We start from the raw sequence: 18,506 nt of genomic DNA, 5'->3' as shown, positions 1-18,506 counted from the left end.
GATGGAATCAGCAAAGGAGTTGCTTCTCTTTTGGGCAACTGCTTTAAAAGTACATGAGTGGCAGTACATCATGGACAGAGACAAGTGACCAGTCATCAGTTCAGAGTGTTAACAAATAACCTAGGTGTTGGCCAAGGGACATGACCTATCCAAAAGTAACATTTAAAAAAGACAACCACAGTTGTATCTCTTCTGATACAGAATAAAAGAAATCCACAGAGAAATACTGTTTTAGGCTCGCAAAATTTGTTGTAGCACACACAAAGCAATCTCATTCAAAAATAACTTGAAAATGATTTTATTAGTAATTATAGAACCATACAACATAGTTACATGTTTATAAACATTTCTACAAAAAATATTCTTTAAATTTTTTGACAAAACATTAAAACATGATTTGCTGTAAAGAATGAAATGCAGTACGTTAAAAAATGTTATTTCCTTGGGAGGCAGAGACAGGTGGATCTCTGAGTTCAAGGCCAGCCTGAACTATAAGAGTGAGAGCCAGGGTTATACAGAGAAACCAAACCAAACAAAAACTAACAACACGTTATTTCTTCTACCTTATTTGTTAAATACAACACACTGCCAGCTAGATCCATTTAAATAACAGTGATATGTGGATGATTTTACGCTGGAATGATGGATGATGGGGATGTTCTTTTCAGGAGAAAGAGCTGAAGTCATGAGTGCTAATTAAGAGTATGAAATTCAATTGCATACCTGAGTTTTTCTCTCTGCTGTATCTCAAAGAAAGAAAAAGGAAAAACAGAAACAGGAGTGAGAAGGAAAAGGGGGAAGGAGGAAGTGTTTATCTGGGCCGAACAGGAAACACAAAGCATCCTAATCTCTATTACAGACAGAGAATGTGCCGTTAACTCTCTCACACAGGAAAGCCATGCACCAGGCATCTGATCTCCTTAGCTACTGTGCCCACTTCAGTACGTCGATAAGGACACCAAACACTGAACACGTTACCTCCTCTCAGAAACCAGACTTAGAGCTAGCTCTCCAAGTGAAGACTTGGGTTCCTCAAGCAGACACCTGCTGTTGTCTCCACTGTCTTCATGTCCAGGGAAAACACAACAGAAAGGAAGGGGAACAGCACAAGCTCACTGTTTTTATCTTTATAGCGTTCTGAATGCTAAAGGAAATCTTCTTTAATGTAAGCAGGTACTATAGCATTTTTCAAAGCATTTAACCAGCAACGCTACGACTGTCGAATGTCTGCATCAATTAACTTAAAAGAGGGGTGCTAAGATACATATTTTGATATTCACTGCATTAAATATAAAATCACTACACTGTACTTTCCAAGGGATGTGTGATTTAACTGAGCCTGCTACAAACCTCCACTGTGTCTACTCTGTCCCCTCAAGAGTGTTCCAGACAACTAGTAGAGACTCACTGGTCCTTTGGGAGCAGTCAATGTCGGGGGTGGGGGGGTTAAGAGGATCTCATGATAACAGTGTTCATCTTGGGCAGAAAGATTAAAACTCACTGTTAAAAAGAAACAAACCCCTTCACTACCAAAGCCCAACAGTCTGAACTGGTAGACAGCCTTTGAGAAATGGGGTAGGGGAGGAGAGAGGAGGGACGGGGAGGAGGGGAAAGAGTTACCAAGTTCAAACAAAGAAAGCTTTTTGTTATCATGAAGTACTAAAAATACTCTTAAAATTTGTGAAGATGTATTTGTCTAAACCACTTTATTCTGTTATATACAGTTGACTCTTCAGTTAAAAACTTTTTTAAAATATGTAATTTTGCTGTATAAAAGCTACTTTTATATACTGAACCAAGCAAAGTGCTTTTCAAGTAAGAAACTAGTAATGGCTTAAATACTATATATTTATCTGTATTTCTATAACTGAAAATATTAAACATGCATTTTAAAATAGCATAAATTTTGAAAATTAAAAAAAGTATAGCTGGCCATTACTACACAGTAACTCTAGCAACAGGAAGCTAAGGCGGGGACCACAAGTTTCAGGCCAGCTTGGGTTTACAGAGTGAAATATAGTCTCAAAAAAGCAGGGAAGAAACCTACCTGTAAACTGGGTAAATACCTCATTACCTTAGTGTATCCATTGCAGTCGAGCAATGCTGGCCTTTAGACGCAGGTACAAACTCCACATAAAATGCCTTACTTAAATTTCAGCCTCAATTATTTTAGTTTTAACAAGCGGCTCAAACTTCAATCTTCAGCAATATGAACACTTCGTTAAAATTCACTCTTTCTAATCAATAGCTTCTTATACACAAATAATAAACATGGTAAGAAATCTGCAAAGCAATACCACTCACTACTGCTTCAAAACAAAACAAAAAACTACTTTGGAATAAACCTAAGGCAGCAAAAGAGTCCCCAATAAAGACCTTAACCCACTGAAGGAAGAAATCAAAGGATGCAGTAGAAGATAAGGGAAAGGCCAACTATGATGGCAGGTTGGAAGAAGTAATGTTGTGAAAATAACTATACTTCCAAAAACAATTTACAGATTCAGTGCAATTTCCATCAAAACTACAATGCCATTCACAGAAACAGACACACACGCACACTCACACTGAAATACAAAAGGTCCCAGAGAGTAATTCTGAGCAAACAATCTTGCTGCAAGTGTTACATTTCACTTCAAGCGTACTGCAAGCAAGCTACAAGCCAGATCACCAGGGCAGCTGCACAAAGCCGGGTGTGGGCCAGTGAAGTGGAAGAATGGCAGGGCCTCCGGCTCGTTCACAAAGACAACATCTTCAGCAACAGTATCCGAATACAGGGGAAATGAGGCTCTTGTCTCTCCCGGACCCCACAGAAGCCTGCAAACTGAGGCGGACAGGGAAACCCTGGGAAACGGAAGCACAAGGAAGCAAGTCCTCAACAGGAGGATTACAGTTGCTCTGGAAATTATGAAAAGCAGCAAATGGAGCAAAGGAAACAGTGAACTGATGAAAGAGACGCCAGTCTCACACAACAGGAGAAGATCTTGGCCGACTACACATTGACTGAGGACTGACAGAATAGGAAAGAACTCAAAAACCCAAACAATAGAAACATCACCCCAATCAAGAAATGGTTACAAGGAGGAGGGAGATACCTCAACTGGTTGAAGAACTTGCTTTGCAAACAGGACCTGAGCTCGATCCACAAGTCATAGTTTAAAAATAAAAAGCAGCCTTGCGGTGGTGGTGCACGCCTTTAATCCCAGCACTCAGGAGGCAGAGGCAGGTGGATCTCTGTTGAGTTTGAGGCCAGCCTGGGCTACCAAGTGAGTCCCAGGAAAGGTGCAAAGCTACACAGAGAAATCCTGTCTCGAAAAACCAATAATAGTAATAATAATAATAATAATAATAATAATAATAATAATAATAATAAATAAGTAAATAAAAAGCGAAGGGAGGCAGACACAAACCCCGAGAGCTCACTGGACAGCCTAGCTTAGCTGGCAAGTTGCAAGGCCACTGAGAGACTCTGTCTTAAACAAGCAAACAAAGGAAGGTGACCACCACCTGATCAATGACACCAAGGTTGGTCACTGCTTCCACACATATGCACCAGCACACACACACACACACACACACACACACACACATTTGCAGCCATGCACGAACATATATGCACATAAGAAATGGGTTACTGAGCTCAGTGTAGTGGCACATGCCTTTAAATCTTTAATCCCAGCACTCTTTGAGTCTAAGGCCCGTCCTAGACAAGGGAGATGGGCTACTGAATCCAAAAAAAAAAAAAAAAAAAAAAAATGAATCTCACATAAATGGGCAATAAACATACGAAAAGATCTGCATCCTCACTAGCCCTCAGAGAAATAAGATTCTACCTCACCGTTCAGAATGGCAGCCTTGAGGAAAATAAGTAAGCCTAAAGTGGGATCCATGCCTACATTTAAATGATGGAGAGACTGGAGGACCCACTGAAGGGTCAAGGTCTGCCTGGTCATCATAGCAACTTCCAGGTCAGTTAGGACTAGATAGCAGGAAGCTGTCTAAAAAGGCACAAACAACAAACACCAGAAAGAGAAGCAAATCAACAACAAAACTTGGCAAGGAGAATGGGTATAAAAGGGAACTTCACATGGTGCCTGGGGTAATGGAAATCAGTAAGTTCTTTTAAAAAAAACAGAAACAGATCTACTCTACAATCCAGCTATGGCACTTCCAGGCACTTACCCACAAAAACTCTAAATGTACATATCACAATGACATTTTCACGTCAGTGTGTATTGCAGCACTGTTTACACATGCTAAATTGTGAGATCAGCCTAAATGTCCATAAAGAGAATAGATAAAAGAAATGTGGCATAAAACACAATGAAATTTTTTCAACTATATAGAATGAAGTCACCAGGGATAATCATGTTAAGTGAATGAAGTCAGTCACAAGAAGATAAAAACCCCTATTCTCTCTCATTTCATTCATAGATTTTAAATAGATGTATATATGTCATAAAAGTCGACTCAACTGCCTGAGGAACAGGAGGTACACTCCTGAAAGACTATTCTGGACTGTTTTTCAGAAGTTATCATCAGAATGTCATATTTAACACTCAACATTAATAATTACCACTTAAAAACTTAGCTTACAGCTAAACTGTTTAAAGGCCATTTCCTATTTTTAATGAATGTATCTTAATATTCCCTTATAGAAAGAATTTAGTGTTCAGAAAATGGGCTAAGTGTAGATAGATTTTAAAATTCGTGTGTGGTTTGTATTAGATCTTTGATTTCCCATAATGGAATACTTGAAATAAAAAAACCCTTATCTAAGAATTTTGTAATAAATCAAGTAGTTGTTGGGATAAAGTCTGAAAAGTAACAAGCTTAATTTTTTTCTACTAACACAAGTATATGTACAAAGAAGCAATGCCTTTACCAAATTACAGGCTTATTCCAATGTGGGTTGTTTTTTTTTTGTTTGTTTTTTGTTTTTTGTTTTTTTTAAGCAGTGTGACATGTCCCAGGAGAAAAGCAGATTTTTTTTTTTCCCTTTAAAACTCATTTGTTGTCAGGCAGTGGTGGCGCATGCTTTTAATCCCAGAGCATTCGGCAAGCAGATCTCTGTGAGTTCAAGGCCAGTCGGCTCTACAGAGTTCTAGTACAGCCAGGGCTACGCAGAGAAAACAGGTCTGGAAAAGACAAAACAAAATAAACACTCATTTGTTTTCTCCCAAATTGTATTATCTAGCTCATCTTTGATTATTTCTGTCAAATACAACCTCAAAGTCAAGAAATATTCTGTCATAGATTCAGAAGTGTAGGGCAGGGTCTCAGGGGTCAAAAGGCACATTGACAGCATCTAATCAATATTTTCTGGTATTCTGATGAAAGATTGACAGATGGATAAACAACAGGTCTAACATACCAGAAAAATCAATTTAAATATATTTTTCAATGTGCTCTGATGGCTACATTTGTGTCCATACTAATCTTAGGATGGTCTATAAACGGAACAAAGTATTTACTTAAATTTCATCTATATTCAAACCATTAAACAAAATCAATATAGTGCATTTTAAGACACATCATAAATTTTACAGTAAAAAGACTTAACTACATCTCTAACATAAGTACAAACGTTCTACATTGATATTCCTTCATCGCTATTGAAATCAGCATTCTAATGTTGAAAAGAAGCCATCACAGAACTGAAAATGAAGCAGGGAACAGACAAAGGCCGTACCAGAATATCGAAAGAATAGTACATAAGAACTTACAACTGACTCTTCCGTTTTGAATCTAAAGATACATGATATCATACGTAAGTAGTCCCAAAAACTCTACCAGGGAATTCCTACAGCTCATAAACACTTCCAGTAACGTGGTGGGATACAAGATTAACTCAAAAAAATCAGTAGTCCTCCTATATACAAATGGTAAACAGGCTGAGAAAGAAATCAGAAAGAAAACATTACCCTTTACAATAGCCACAATTATAAAATATCTTGGGGTAACTCTAACCAAATAAGTGAAAGACTTGTATGACAAGAACTTTAAGACGTTTTAGAAAGAAATTGAAGAAGATCTCAGAAAATGAAAAGATCCCCATGCTCATGGATAGGTACGGTTAACATAGTAAAAATGGCGATCTTACCAAAAGCAATCTACAGATTCAATGCAATCCCCATCACAATCCCAACACAATTACTTACAGACCTCAAAAGAACAATACTCAATTATATGGAAAAACAAAAAACTTAGAATAGCTAAAACAATACTGTACAATAAAGGAACTTCTGGAGGCATTACCATCCCTGACCTCAAGCTCTGCTCTAGAGCTATAGTAATAAAATCAGCTTGGTATTGGCATAAAAACAGACACATGGATCAATGGAATCAAATTGAAGACCCTGACATAAAGCCACACACCTATGAACATCTGATTTTTGACAAAGAAGCCAAAATTATACAATGGAAAAAAGAAAGCATCTTCAACAAATGGTGCTGGCATAACTGGATGTCATCATGTAGAAGAATGCAAATAGATCTGTATCTATCACCATGCACAAAATCCAAGTCCAAGTGGATCAAAGACCTCAACAAAGATAGAGTTACACTGAATCTGACAGAAGAGAAAGTGAGAAGTAGCCTTAAACACACTGGCACAGGACACTATTTCCTGAATGTAACACCAGCAGCACAGACACTGAAGCTGACAATTAATAAATGGGAACTTCTGAAAATGAAAAGCTTCTGTAAGGCAAAGGACACGGTCAATAAGACAAAAACAGCAGCCTACAGAATGGGAAAAGATCTTCACCAACCTTGTATCTGACAGAGGGCTAATATCCAAAATATATAAAGATCTCAAGAAACTAGACATCAAAATACCAAATAATCCAATTTAAAAATGGGATACAGATCTAAACAGAGAATTCTCAACAGAAGACTCTCAAATGGCCAAGAAAGACATTTAAGGAATTGCTCAACATCCTTAGCCATCATGGAAATGCAAATCAAAACTACTCTGAGATAGCATCTTACACCTGTCAGAATGGCTAAGATCAAAAACTTATGACAGCTTATGCTGGAGAGGATGTGAGCAAGGGGTGAGAGTGCAAACTTATACAGCCACTTTGGAAATCAATATAGCAGCTTTTCAAAAAACTGGGAATCAATCCACAAGTCCCAGCTATACCAATCTTGGGCATATGCCCAAAGGATGCTTCATCATACCACAAGGACTCTTGCTGAACTATATTCATAGCAGCATTATTCATAATAGCGAGATCCTGGAACAATCTAGATGCCCCTCAACTGAAGGGATAATTAAGGAAAATATGGTACATTTACACAATGGAGTATTACTCAGCTATAAAAAAAAAAAAAAAACAATGAAATCATGAAATTTGCAGGCAAATGGATGGAACTAGAAAAAAAAATCATTCTGAGTGAGGTAACCAAGTCCCAGAAAGACAAATGATATGTATTCACTCATAAGTGAACATTAGGAGTAATGTATAGGACAACCAACCTACAATCTACAGCCCCAAAGAGAAGAGCTAACAAAGAGGGCCCAGAGAGGAATGCATGGATTTCCCTGGGAAGGGTAAACAGATCTCCTGGATAAACAGAAGGCAGGGGAAAGTTGAAGGAAGGGATGGGAATGTGAGGGAGTGTGTTAGGCAGGTGGGGTACAGGAGGAGGGTTGGAGGCAGGACAGAGGGGGGGGGAGAGTAAGGAAAGAGAAGTCTTGATGGGAGAGAGGGGCATTTGAGAGCGAGAAACCTGGCACCAGGGAAACCCCCAAGAATCCACAAGGATAATCTCAGCTAAGACTCTTAGTGGAAGAGAGTACCTGAACTGGCCATTTACTATAGTCAAACTGGTGACCACCCTAATTGTCATCAGAGATACTCTATCCAGTAACTGATGGAAGCAGATGCCGAGATCAATAGTCAAGCACTGAGCTGAGTTCCGAGAGTTTTGCTGAAGAAAGGGAGGAAGGATTGTGTTAGTCATGGGTTTCATGATGGGTGAACCCAGAGGCAGCTGACCTGAGCTTGTAGGAGCACATGGACTCTGGACCAACACTGAGGAAGCCTCCATGGGACTGACCTAGGCCCTCTGCATGTGTGACAGTTGTGTAGCTTGGTCTGTTTGTAAAGCTCCCAGCAGTGAGATCAGGACCTGTCCCTGGCACTTGGCTGGCTTTTGGGAACCTGTCCTCCATGCTGGATTACCTTGTCCAACTTTGACACAAGGGGAGGAGCTCGGTCCTGCCTCAACTTGATGTGTCATGCTTTGTTCAAGCCCATGGAAGGCCTGGCCCTTTCTGCATGGAGATGGAGTGGAAGGGGATGGGAGTAGCCGGGAAGCAGGGGGTTGGGGACAGGACTGGGAGAAAAGGAAGGAGGGGAAACTGTGGTCAGTATATAAATAAAAGGAAAAAAAAATGTTATTTAAAGAAAAATTTTTTAAAAAAAGATTTGTACTTTATGTGTATAAATGTGTACCAGGCACGTCTATATGTGCACTACATCAATGTCTGGTGTCCATGGAGGCCAGAAGAGGGCACTGGATCCCCTAGAGCTAGAATTACAAACAGCTGTGAGCTGCCACGTGGGTGCCAGAAACTGAGCAGCCGGTGATCTTACCCTCCCTCTAAGTCATCTCTCCTGACCCCTAAATGGCCTTTAAATTAAACATGGAGCTCACTCAACTTCTAAAATGCATATCCCTTTTCTTTAATAACCTACAGAAAGCCACCGTTTAACCAAGCTCACAGAGTAAATTCACCATCATGGTCAACACTGCGGAAGGCGAGGCCTGGCCCTTGGTTAAGTCTAAACAGCAGTGAAAGGTGTGAAAACTGAATCCAAATGGCACATACTGTCTGACCGTGACCATGCCAAGTTCCTTGTTCTGCTTCAGTTTCTACCAAATAATCCACTTTGTCCATATCTATATAACCTCGCCATACCTTTTTAAAAGCACAAGTAGAAAAATCTTAGAGTTCTAAATTCATTAAAGATGAAACTAAAGAAATTAAATTGAGCATGGATGTGATAAGACAGATTAATTAAGATGTTTTAGATTTTTATCCAAAGTAATTTTCTTAACATATTCAATATATAATATGAACATTTCAAGTAAGTCCCAAAAAATAAGACTCAGAAATAGATTCAAAGCTAAGAGGCTTATTTGGGAGATAATCCCAGGAAATGCCTATGCAGGAATGGAAGTGTCAGAGGAGGAAAACATGTGAGAATCTGTATTTAACAGTTTCTTATTGTGAACAATGAGGACCAGTCCTCTTCTGAGAACTCTATGAAACAAGCCTCCAGACCACCCAAAAAGATGAAGAGACTGGAGTCATCATCCACTAATTCCCGTTCTCCTCACTATTTTCCCAGCACTCTACTGCGCTGTGTGGGCAGCTGAGAAACCCGACAGAGTAGCAGGTGCCTGCAGAACACTTTCCAAAGGACCGGAATGGAAGAGCTGGGTGTCTGTCTTCATCTCACCAGCACTAAGACTCTCTTACACAACTGCTGTCATTGTCCTGTTACGTAAAAGCAGCATGTGGCACATACGCACTAACTCCAAAACTGTAAAATAATCCCCCAATAACAGAACATAAATATCTGCAATTAAGGGACATGAGCCCACAAAAGAAATTACTTCTATAAATTAAGAGACGTTTCCATAAATGATTTTCACTAAATCTGCATATAAAGCTAAATTCAATAGCTTACAACAAATAGCCAGTGCTAAAACCAAAATATGGAATATGGTATACTACTCAAATTACACAGAACTAAAGAACCAGAACCCAATTCTATGTCCAGGAAGAGGTGCTCGTCTAATGATTTGTTCCAGGAGCCCAAAGGGATTCACCTGCAAAGCTGAAATGGACCAGTCGGGGGCTTCTAGCACCCCAGTATCCTACTACAGACAACCTAGTGGCCCTGGTCAGGCAGCCACAACTATTGCAATGAGCTTTCAAAGTCTGCCAATATCAGGAGACTAGGATACACACCACGAGACACTGCATAAGAGCAAAGCAAGCCAGGAATCACGCGTGAACCAACAGTTCTGAAGACACCAGACACTTCACTGTCACAAAGTAACCCTGCCCTCCTTTGATTTAGTTAGAAACTTGATTTCCACAGTTAAAACTGAAAAATGGAAAAAGCTTCCAATTGAAAGGTTTGTATTGTAGAAAACACTTTATTGTATTCTTTTCTTCTCAAAATTCACATCACCAGAACTGAACACCACCAGTTGAATGTCTATTTTGTCCTATATTCAAATGAATTAATTCCAAATAAATGTTCTCAAAAAGAATTACATTTATAAAAGTTAAGTTTAAAATACCTTTATTAAAACTGATTTTACAGTTTTTAAGTAATTTTAAAACACAAAATTTGGTCAATATATTCTACTTCATTTAAATTGTGGTTTCGTTCTCTTTACTTAAATATATAATATCATACTGAGTGAGGAATTCCAAACATTAGCCAGCAAATTTTGAATATTTTCTAGAATTTTATATTGGCAGATTCAAAGATCAGAACTCATGCCCTGCTTATATGGTTGAATATTGTTGGCCTTCAACTGCTTTTTTATAATGGCATGTATGTTTTCTTTGGTTTCATTATTTGGGATAACAGGAATAATATACATGATCATATGACACAAATTTGACTTGGCATTAAAAATGTACACTTGAACGTAACTTATTAACAAAAAACCTAATTGCATTATATTATGGCTTTCGAAATTAGAAGAACTGGTTTTAAATTTTTTCCCATCATTTTATAGGGTAATAGCCAAAACCTTGTATTGAAATTTAAAACAGCAACCCCCTCCCCAAAACACACAGGAAGGAAAGGAAAACAGAAACACAACAGACCCTAGATATAACCCAGTCTGAAAACACCAGTGAACTCTAGAATAAATGGTACTGGAAACATTCAACCTCTTAACACAGTACTAAGAACTCAGGAAGATAAGGCTAGGCAAACAGAATTCATCCACAGCAATTTAAAAGAGGCCAAGGTCTCGGGTACCAGCATTACTGGAGGGGCCATTTATAAAACAGGACAGTCTCTGGTGATAATATGCCATGCAATGTGATCCTATTTGCAGGTATATGCTAGCTATAACAGGAAAATGACAGGAAAATTTATTTTCCTTTCTAATGTTAGTTCCCCTAGTACTTCAGTTCAGTACACCATCCTGACACTGATAAAGCTGTTCTTCAGTTTGAAGACGTGCCTGTTTGAGAAAGCAGCCATTAAAAAAACAAAACAAAGCAAAATAAAAAATAACAACTTCAATTTGTATTAAAGCAATTCAACTTGCTTTGTATTGACATCTTTATATTAAAGAATTAGCCTAAGGTTCTAAGTATCATTTTAACAATTCATAATCTGTTAGAAGTTAATACAGTTTAAAATCTATTTTGATTGGAAAATAACACTTCATACTTTCATTAAATTATACTAATTCCATTGTCTTTTGTCCCTCCAAATGTACACACACACACACACACACACACACAAATTATTCATAAAAGTTTCAGTTGGTATCACTGCTACTTTGAGACTCATTGATCTAGCTTTTATTTAAATATTTCCAGTGATTTGATGAGAAAAGAGCCAATTTTCATCATCAGAAATGTTTACATACCACATTTAATGTGGACCAGAAACTTACACTTCTTAATTCCTCTTTTTTTGGAGATGGGATTTCACTACATTGTCCTGGCTAGCTTGGAACTTGCTACACACACCAAACTGGCTTCTAAGTTTACAGAGATCCAGTTGCCTCTAGCCCCTTGTGCTGGGATTAAAGACCAAAAAAAAAAAAAAAAAAAAGGTTTAATTTACAACAATAACACAATTCTATTCCTTTTGAGTGGCAGTCATACAAATATTTGAAGACCTCTTCTCCTTAAACTTATCCTCTTAAAAAACAAATGCCACCTATTCCTTCAACTACATCATGTTCCACAGAGGCCTGTTTCTCTTACTGTGTAGATATTCAGATTTAATCCAGTGATGTACAATTTCCAGTCTAAACAATAGCATGTATGTGGTTTATTAAGTCTCCTGTGTACAGTTTCTAATGATTAGTTATTCTGGCATCTTTGTAGGGCTGACAGCACCACGTGATGAGATGTTCTGTGATCCTCAATGATGAAATAGTAGTACAACTAAAGTTATTTGAATTAAACTTCTTTTATTCTGAGTTTATTAGAAATCATTATCTCAATAATTAAGAGTGATAGAAAAGGGTACTTTTTCAAGTCTTTCCTAGTGACCTGAGATACTCATGTGAGACAGTTCACTGTGACAGGCCTAGGGAAGTCCCAACACCAGGGAGCTAGAGGACAGCCCTGGCTGCACAGCAAGGCCAACAATTCATCACTTTCACTCCTGATTAGTTTACAGCAGCAAAATAAACTCAATGTACATCAGCAAATACAAGGATTTCAAGGTGCTTTGCCAGGTTATCTGCAGGAATTCCTACTTTTCCCTACTTCCCACTTACCTTTGTGAGCATTCAGTACGAAATTCAGCCACTGACACGGCATCCAATTAAAAGAAGGCTCACATGGCAGAAACATACAACCACCTGTTGTGTTGCATACTATCGCTAGACCATTAGCCAACTTTGAACTACAAAGAAATTATACCACCTAGGATAAGAATGTTAAATTATGGTCTGCAGGCCAATTCCAGCATTCCATCTTAGTATATATTACATTTTTATTAAACATATGCATATGTTTGGTTACATGCTGTCTATGGCTGCTTTTGTATTACAATGGCAGATCAGAGACCATTGTGGCATATTAAGTCCAAAATAATAATCTAGTCCCTCACAGAAAACATTTCCCAGCCCCTAATCGAGGGGGATGAACTACATGCTTCCAAAGCAAACTAAGATTACTATAATCATAACCATTAGCTACAGCTCAGGAAATAACATCCATACTGGAATATACAAATAGAGGCATTGGACTCTCACTGGTTCTTTACTCTTCTTTATATGGACTTCTTACTTCCAGGGCAGAGTACTTACTTACCTGCTCAATTAGCTTATCTCTAGAGTACCATTTCTTAAGGACTAACTAGTGGGGAAGAGGGACTCCACAAATACTACTTTCTGTGTGACCTAAGGTAAATAAAAGGTTGCTGAAAATAATTCATACGTTTTTAACAAAGGAACTACTGTATTACAGAACTACATGATAATTTCACATTTTATATCTGAAATACAAAACTTTAAAGGCACTTAAAATAGGAAGGCGAAGTCCAATAATTTAGATGTAAAGTGAATTAACTCCTGCTTTCTCTGAAATAACAAGGGTTTTACTTTCATTTTCACATGTAGAACTGAAATAAAAATATCTAAATCAACCTATCTAACATGTCACGCCAAAAATCTATTAAAAAATAAAGTCATAAAACCTGGCACTCTGAAACAAGAAGGTGCTTAAGAGGTCACCTGCACCCTCACAGACGAGGAAGCTTCAGCACGACACGGAAACACCACTTCAGAGGACTAACTGGTGGCAGAGACAGAACTAGAATTGAACACAGTATCAGTTCAGAAATGTGTCTACTCTAAAAACAGGTAATTTAAAAAAAAAAAAAAAAAAAAAAAAAAAAAACCCTGTTCATTCTAAGAAAGGACAAACTAGTGTTGGAAGATTCTAGTTTTCAAAGTGAGGTACAAGCTAGGCACAGTACTGCATGTCTGCAATCCCAGCACTTGGGAGGCTGAGGAAGAAGGCTCAGACATGAGTTTTGAGGCCATCCTGGGCTATCCAGGTGAGCATGGTATACAGAGGCAAACCATGTCTCCAAGCAAATAAATGGACAAACAAAAATGTGCAGTATAAACGCGCTCTTAGGACTAGACATCTTTGTTTCTCAAAAACCATTCTAAATTCATAGAAAGATAATAAATGATTAATTTGAAAGAAATTCAACTTAAAAAAGAAATAACCAATTACTTGTTTAACAATTTGTCAAAAGTTAGAAGAAAGGATGCTGATGAGGGGACACTGTTATTTTGGTACAATAGAAATGTAATTTGGCATATTCTAAAGGGCCTAAGAAATTCTTATCATGTAAACCACTTATTTCATGTTCATGATTATACCCTGGAGAATAGGTCTAATATAGAATTCAGACTTTATATAGAATGCCCATTCCATTATAAAATTGTGGAAGATTAGAAACAGCCTACCATTCAAAGAGAGAACTGATTATTTCCATACAGTGTTAACATATTAGTTAGCCATTTTTTAAAATTGAGTTTTCAAAGACACAGGCAGTAAGTACTTAGAATAACAGGGCGTAATGCAACCGCGTAAGCACTAGAATCTCATTCTGTTATTGTGCACACACAAACACATACACACTCATAAACAACACAAGACTAAAAGTAAATACAGAAAAACATTAACAGTGTATCTCTGGGTAGTGAGACAGTAGATAATCTTTTTTCTTCTGAATTTTCAGTATTTTCAAATTTTATACTCAGAAAACATTTTAAAAATTCACTATTGTCAATTCAGAAAATTTTATAATCTGTATTAAACAAAGGATAAATATTTATTAGTACTCAAAAGCATATCTAAATAATGGAAAATAAATCACTGATGTATAAGAGTATAATCCCTACATGTATAAGTAGATAATTTTGAATCTAAAAGGTAGTATTATTTTTCTTATTCTTGAGTATATAAAATTGATATTTAATAAATAAGAAATGCAAATTTCCAAAGAAAATTGGTGCAAGGCATCTAAAAATTGTGCTACTTGGGTATAACACTGAAGATATAAATACTCTCCAATGTGATATAGACACCCAGTGTTATATTAAAATAGGTATAATGAAGAACATGCATGATGGCTTAATGAATTACACGTTTTTTTGTCAAAATGACTAGAATAAATCTATGATAAATTAATACAACACCATACCATTATTTTAGTTGGAAGAGCCGCACCAAAAATCATGCCCCCCCAAAAAAAAACCAAATTTGCAGGACTATCACAAGTCCAGTAGGCCTTGTTACTGTTATTGTCAATGATTTCTTGCTAAAAATTCAAGTAAAAGAGTCAAATTGCTTTAAGCAGTAAAAAAACACATAGTGGTGTGTGGTCTGCAATGACTTGAAACATACTAATAACACTCTTCAATGTTTCTTCATTTGCAGACTATCAAACACAGTATTTGAAGGAAAGAACTAAATCTATTTGTTTTTAAAAGCATCCTTGAATTTATATTCTACTACAATATAATAATGACATGAGGGTATGTCACACACAAAAAAGCAAATGACTAATTTTGAAAGTTAACTTTAAAATTATATGACTATGATTTTTGTGATTTAAGAAAAATCACATGAATGTAAAAATAAAATATATTCCAACATTCTTACATAGGAGCTGAGGCTAGCCATTTCAACAAAAATTCTGAGATGGAATTAATAAAAATCAAATTTCCATTTATACCACAAAGCAATAAGTTTAAATCAGACTATTTTGAGTTGTGTAGCCCTTTATTAGCAACTAAAATAGAAGGTATCTGTTGTACAACATGGGTAGTAATTGTCTATAACTGGAGATTTCTTATATTCTAATACAGATCATTATAAATGCAAGTTCCTTTATTAAAAAGCTTCCACCCTTTTTTGTCTGTGTACAATCTGCAAAACTATTCTGAAAGCGGAATCTGTGTGCATGAGTCTGTAAAGAGTGCAAATTTCGGATATGCTAAATGCTTTACAAGTCATTTGCAAAAACTGTGTGCCAACTGGGCCTTTACAATGACATCTTTTTTTAATCAAAATATTTTGATTCCAGCCTTCCTTCCACAGCCCCAAACTATAAAGCATTTTTTAAATGAGTTGAAATTAAGGAGGACTACACCTACTAGAAAAGAAGAGAAGAGAGTTCTGTTAGTCTGAGGTTGCAGAATCCCCCCACACCAGAACCAACACCGTGGTAAAGGCTAGGCTGGACCCCGGACAGAGTATGAGTCTGTGCAGGTGGCGTCCCTGAGGGTCGGAGCTTCAGTGGACCGTGAGTGCTCCAGCTGCATAACTCACTGAACTATCTTGCCAGCTTCTACACTGGCTCGACTGGGCATAATTCAAAAAGGAAAAGCTCATATTCATTCCATTCTTCTGGAGCTCTGTGATAGCCTAAGAAAAAGAAAAAGTTGATTATGACAGACATCACATAAAAATACAAACACTGTAAATGTTGGGAGTATAACTTTGCACATTTGAGAAATCAACTTGTATTACTCTATCTTTCAATGTCTGCTGCCTCACTGTGTCATTTTCACAAAGAGTATGTCCTAACCTAGCCTCTTAATAACTGGTGTCTATTTTTTTCGTTCTCTAGATCTCGGCCTCCTCTGTCTTAATGTACTAAAGGCTTTTATTCATCTGAAATGTCTATTTAACTCACAGATACAGAAGTATGCTATAATTTTTACTTTAACTGTGTACTGGTTTATAATGTCTTTCATACAAAAAAAACAAAACAATTCTTTTTTTTTCTTCCCTCCACCCCCACCCCCACGGAGCTGAGAACCGAACCCAGGGCCTTGTGCTTGCTAGGCAAGCGCTCTACCACTGAGCTAAATCCCCAACCCCAAAACAAAACAATTATATTAGATTTAATTCAGACTTCAGAAAATGAATGCAGCATACCCCAATCTACGTTCCAGAAATTAATTTAGGTCCTTGACTGCCTTTCCCTTCACCAATCTGAGCTCCTTTAACGAGATGAAAAGGCTCCTAAAATCCATCGCCTGCAACTGTCCCATCACAGGCCATCAAGCTCCCTGTTTCACCCGATGGCTCGTCCTTTTCTATGCCTTGCCAACCAATCCAATGAGCCCACTGCAGACTCCTCAGAAGAGTTTCTCCTTCTCCTTAAAGAGTGTCACATTTTCTTAAGAAAATTCGTTTTTAATTTTTAGGAGGTAAACAAATGTAATTTAGCGTTCTAAAATCCAACTAAACCAAAACTTCTTTCTTGAAATTCTTTTTTTGTTTGCTTGTTTGTTTTGAAACCAGGTATCAACTATGTAGCTCTGGCTGTCCTAGAACTCACTACATAGACCAGGCTGGCCTCAAACTCAAAGATCCATCCACCTGCCCCTGCCTCCCCAGTGCCTGGCTTCTCTTGCACTTTTTAAATAAAGTTCGGTTTTATCATTATTGTTTAAGAGAAAAAGACACACAATCTATCTTTGCTTGCACCCACATGTCTGCACAGACACACAAACCCAAAAATCAGTCTTCTGAGAAAGAAAAGCCTATCAGCGCTGACTGAGTCAAGAGAAAATATGGCAATCTTCTAAATAACTCCATGTTAACAGAAATTATTGACCTGTATCCCAGTGATAAATTTATTCAAATAAACAAAATAATATATAAACCGATAATTATGTTCAAAGTTACCAGGAAGAAACTGATGCTATGTACACAAAGCCAATGATGTTATCAGTGTACTGAAATGTAACCTGTGAGATATTCTGAAATAAGACAGCAACAAATGTTAAAGGTCAAGGCTTCCTAAGGATACTCACATTTAATAACACCCCAATGGGATGTCTTCCACATATAGTATTATGATATTTCTTCAAATAATTGCTAAAAGATACAGGATCTAATTGTTCTATAATACTCATACCCTAAAAAAAAAAAAGAAAAGAAAAAAGACAAAATTTATTATTTAATTACATTTTAAATTTACTTATAAATTTCTCAATTAAAAACAGACAAAATACATTAAACGATCCTTGGAAAATATCAAACTCATTCATAAAATGTAATGTCATAATAGTTAACCACTGGCAAAAGAAATTCCAGGTTTTTTTCTAAGTTTGGATACTTGCAAATCACCTTTACCAGTTGACATTTACCTCACAACACATTTCACAATATTATATTTTCCCTACATAAAGGATAGTTACAAAAGCAAATCTGTGAAATTTTTACACACACAAAAAAAATTGGAACTAAATTTGATTTAAAGCTGTTTAAAGCTCTAAGCTTGATTTATAGCTATGTAACATTTTCAACAGTCAGAGGTTATGTAGGTATCTGATAAAATACCATCTAAGAAAATACTTAACATAGTTTATTTCACCGTTCCTAAGGCTGACGATGAGTTGAATGACAGACAGGTTGTTATAAGCCAGTTCTAAAAAGGAAAGCTTTCCACTATTTTAAACCAGTGTCTTTGAAGATCATAATTAAGTAATTTTAGAGTACTGCTAAACAAACCACCACGAACTGAACACTTGCTTATTCTAAATTTTGCAGTCCCCAAAAGCATTAATATATTTTAATTGTTTGATATTTATTTGTGTGTGTGCACACATGCACAGATAAGACACTGCAGCCATTCACTTGCCACGGCATGAGGTAGAAATCGGGGACAAGTCGTGGGAGTCAGTTCTCCCCTTCCAGCGTAAGGCTCTGGGGACTGAACGTCGGGGGCGGGCTGGGG

The 18,506-nt window shown here is 37.2% G+C and overlaps 1 protein-coding gene across 3 annotated transcripts in view; it reads right to left on the bottom strand.

Moving 5' to 3' along the window:
• Positions 1-14,417: 14,417 nt before the first annotated feature.
• Positions 14,418-18,506, bottom strand: part of Memo1 (mediator of cell motility 1) — a 93,871-nt gene continuing 89,782 nt past the window's right edge. For all 3 annotated transcript variants that reach the window (XM_036170814.1, XM_036170816.1, XM_036170815.1), the window contains 2 exons: positions 17,581-17,685; positions 14,418-16,180 (listed from right to left, as the gene is read on the bottom strand). In XM_036170814.1, coding sequence (XP_036026707.1) covers positions 16,049-16,180; positions 17,581-17,685 — 237 coding nt within the window. In that variant the 3' untranslated portion in view covers positions 14,418-16,048. The remainder of the gene's footprint in view (positions 16,181-17,580; positions 17,686-18,506) is intronic.

This window comes from Onychomys torridus, chromosome 21, assembly GCF_903995425.1.
Source record: "Onychomys torridus chromosome 21, mOncTor1.1, whole genome shotgun sequence".
Lineage (NCBI taxonomy): Eukaryota > Metazoa > Chordata > Mammalia > Rodentia > Cricetidae > Onychomys > Onychomys torridus.
Note: the sequence above shows the minus strand (reverse complement) of the source record. Positions and strands in the feature narration are given on the sequence as shown.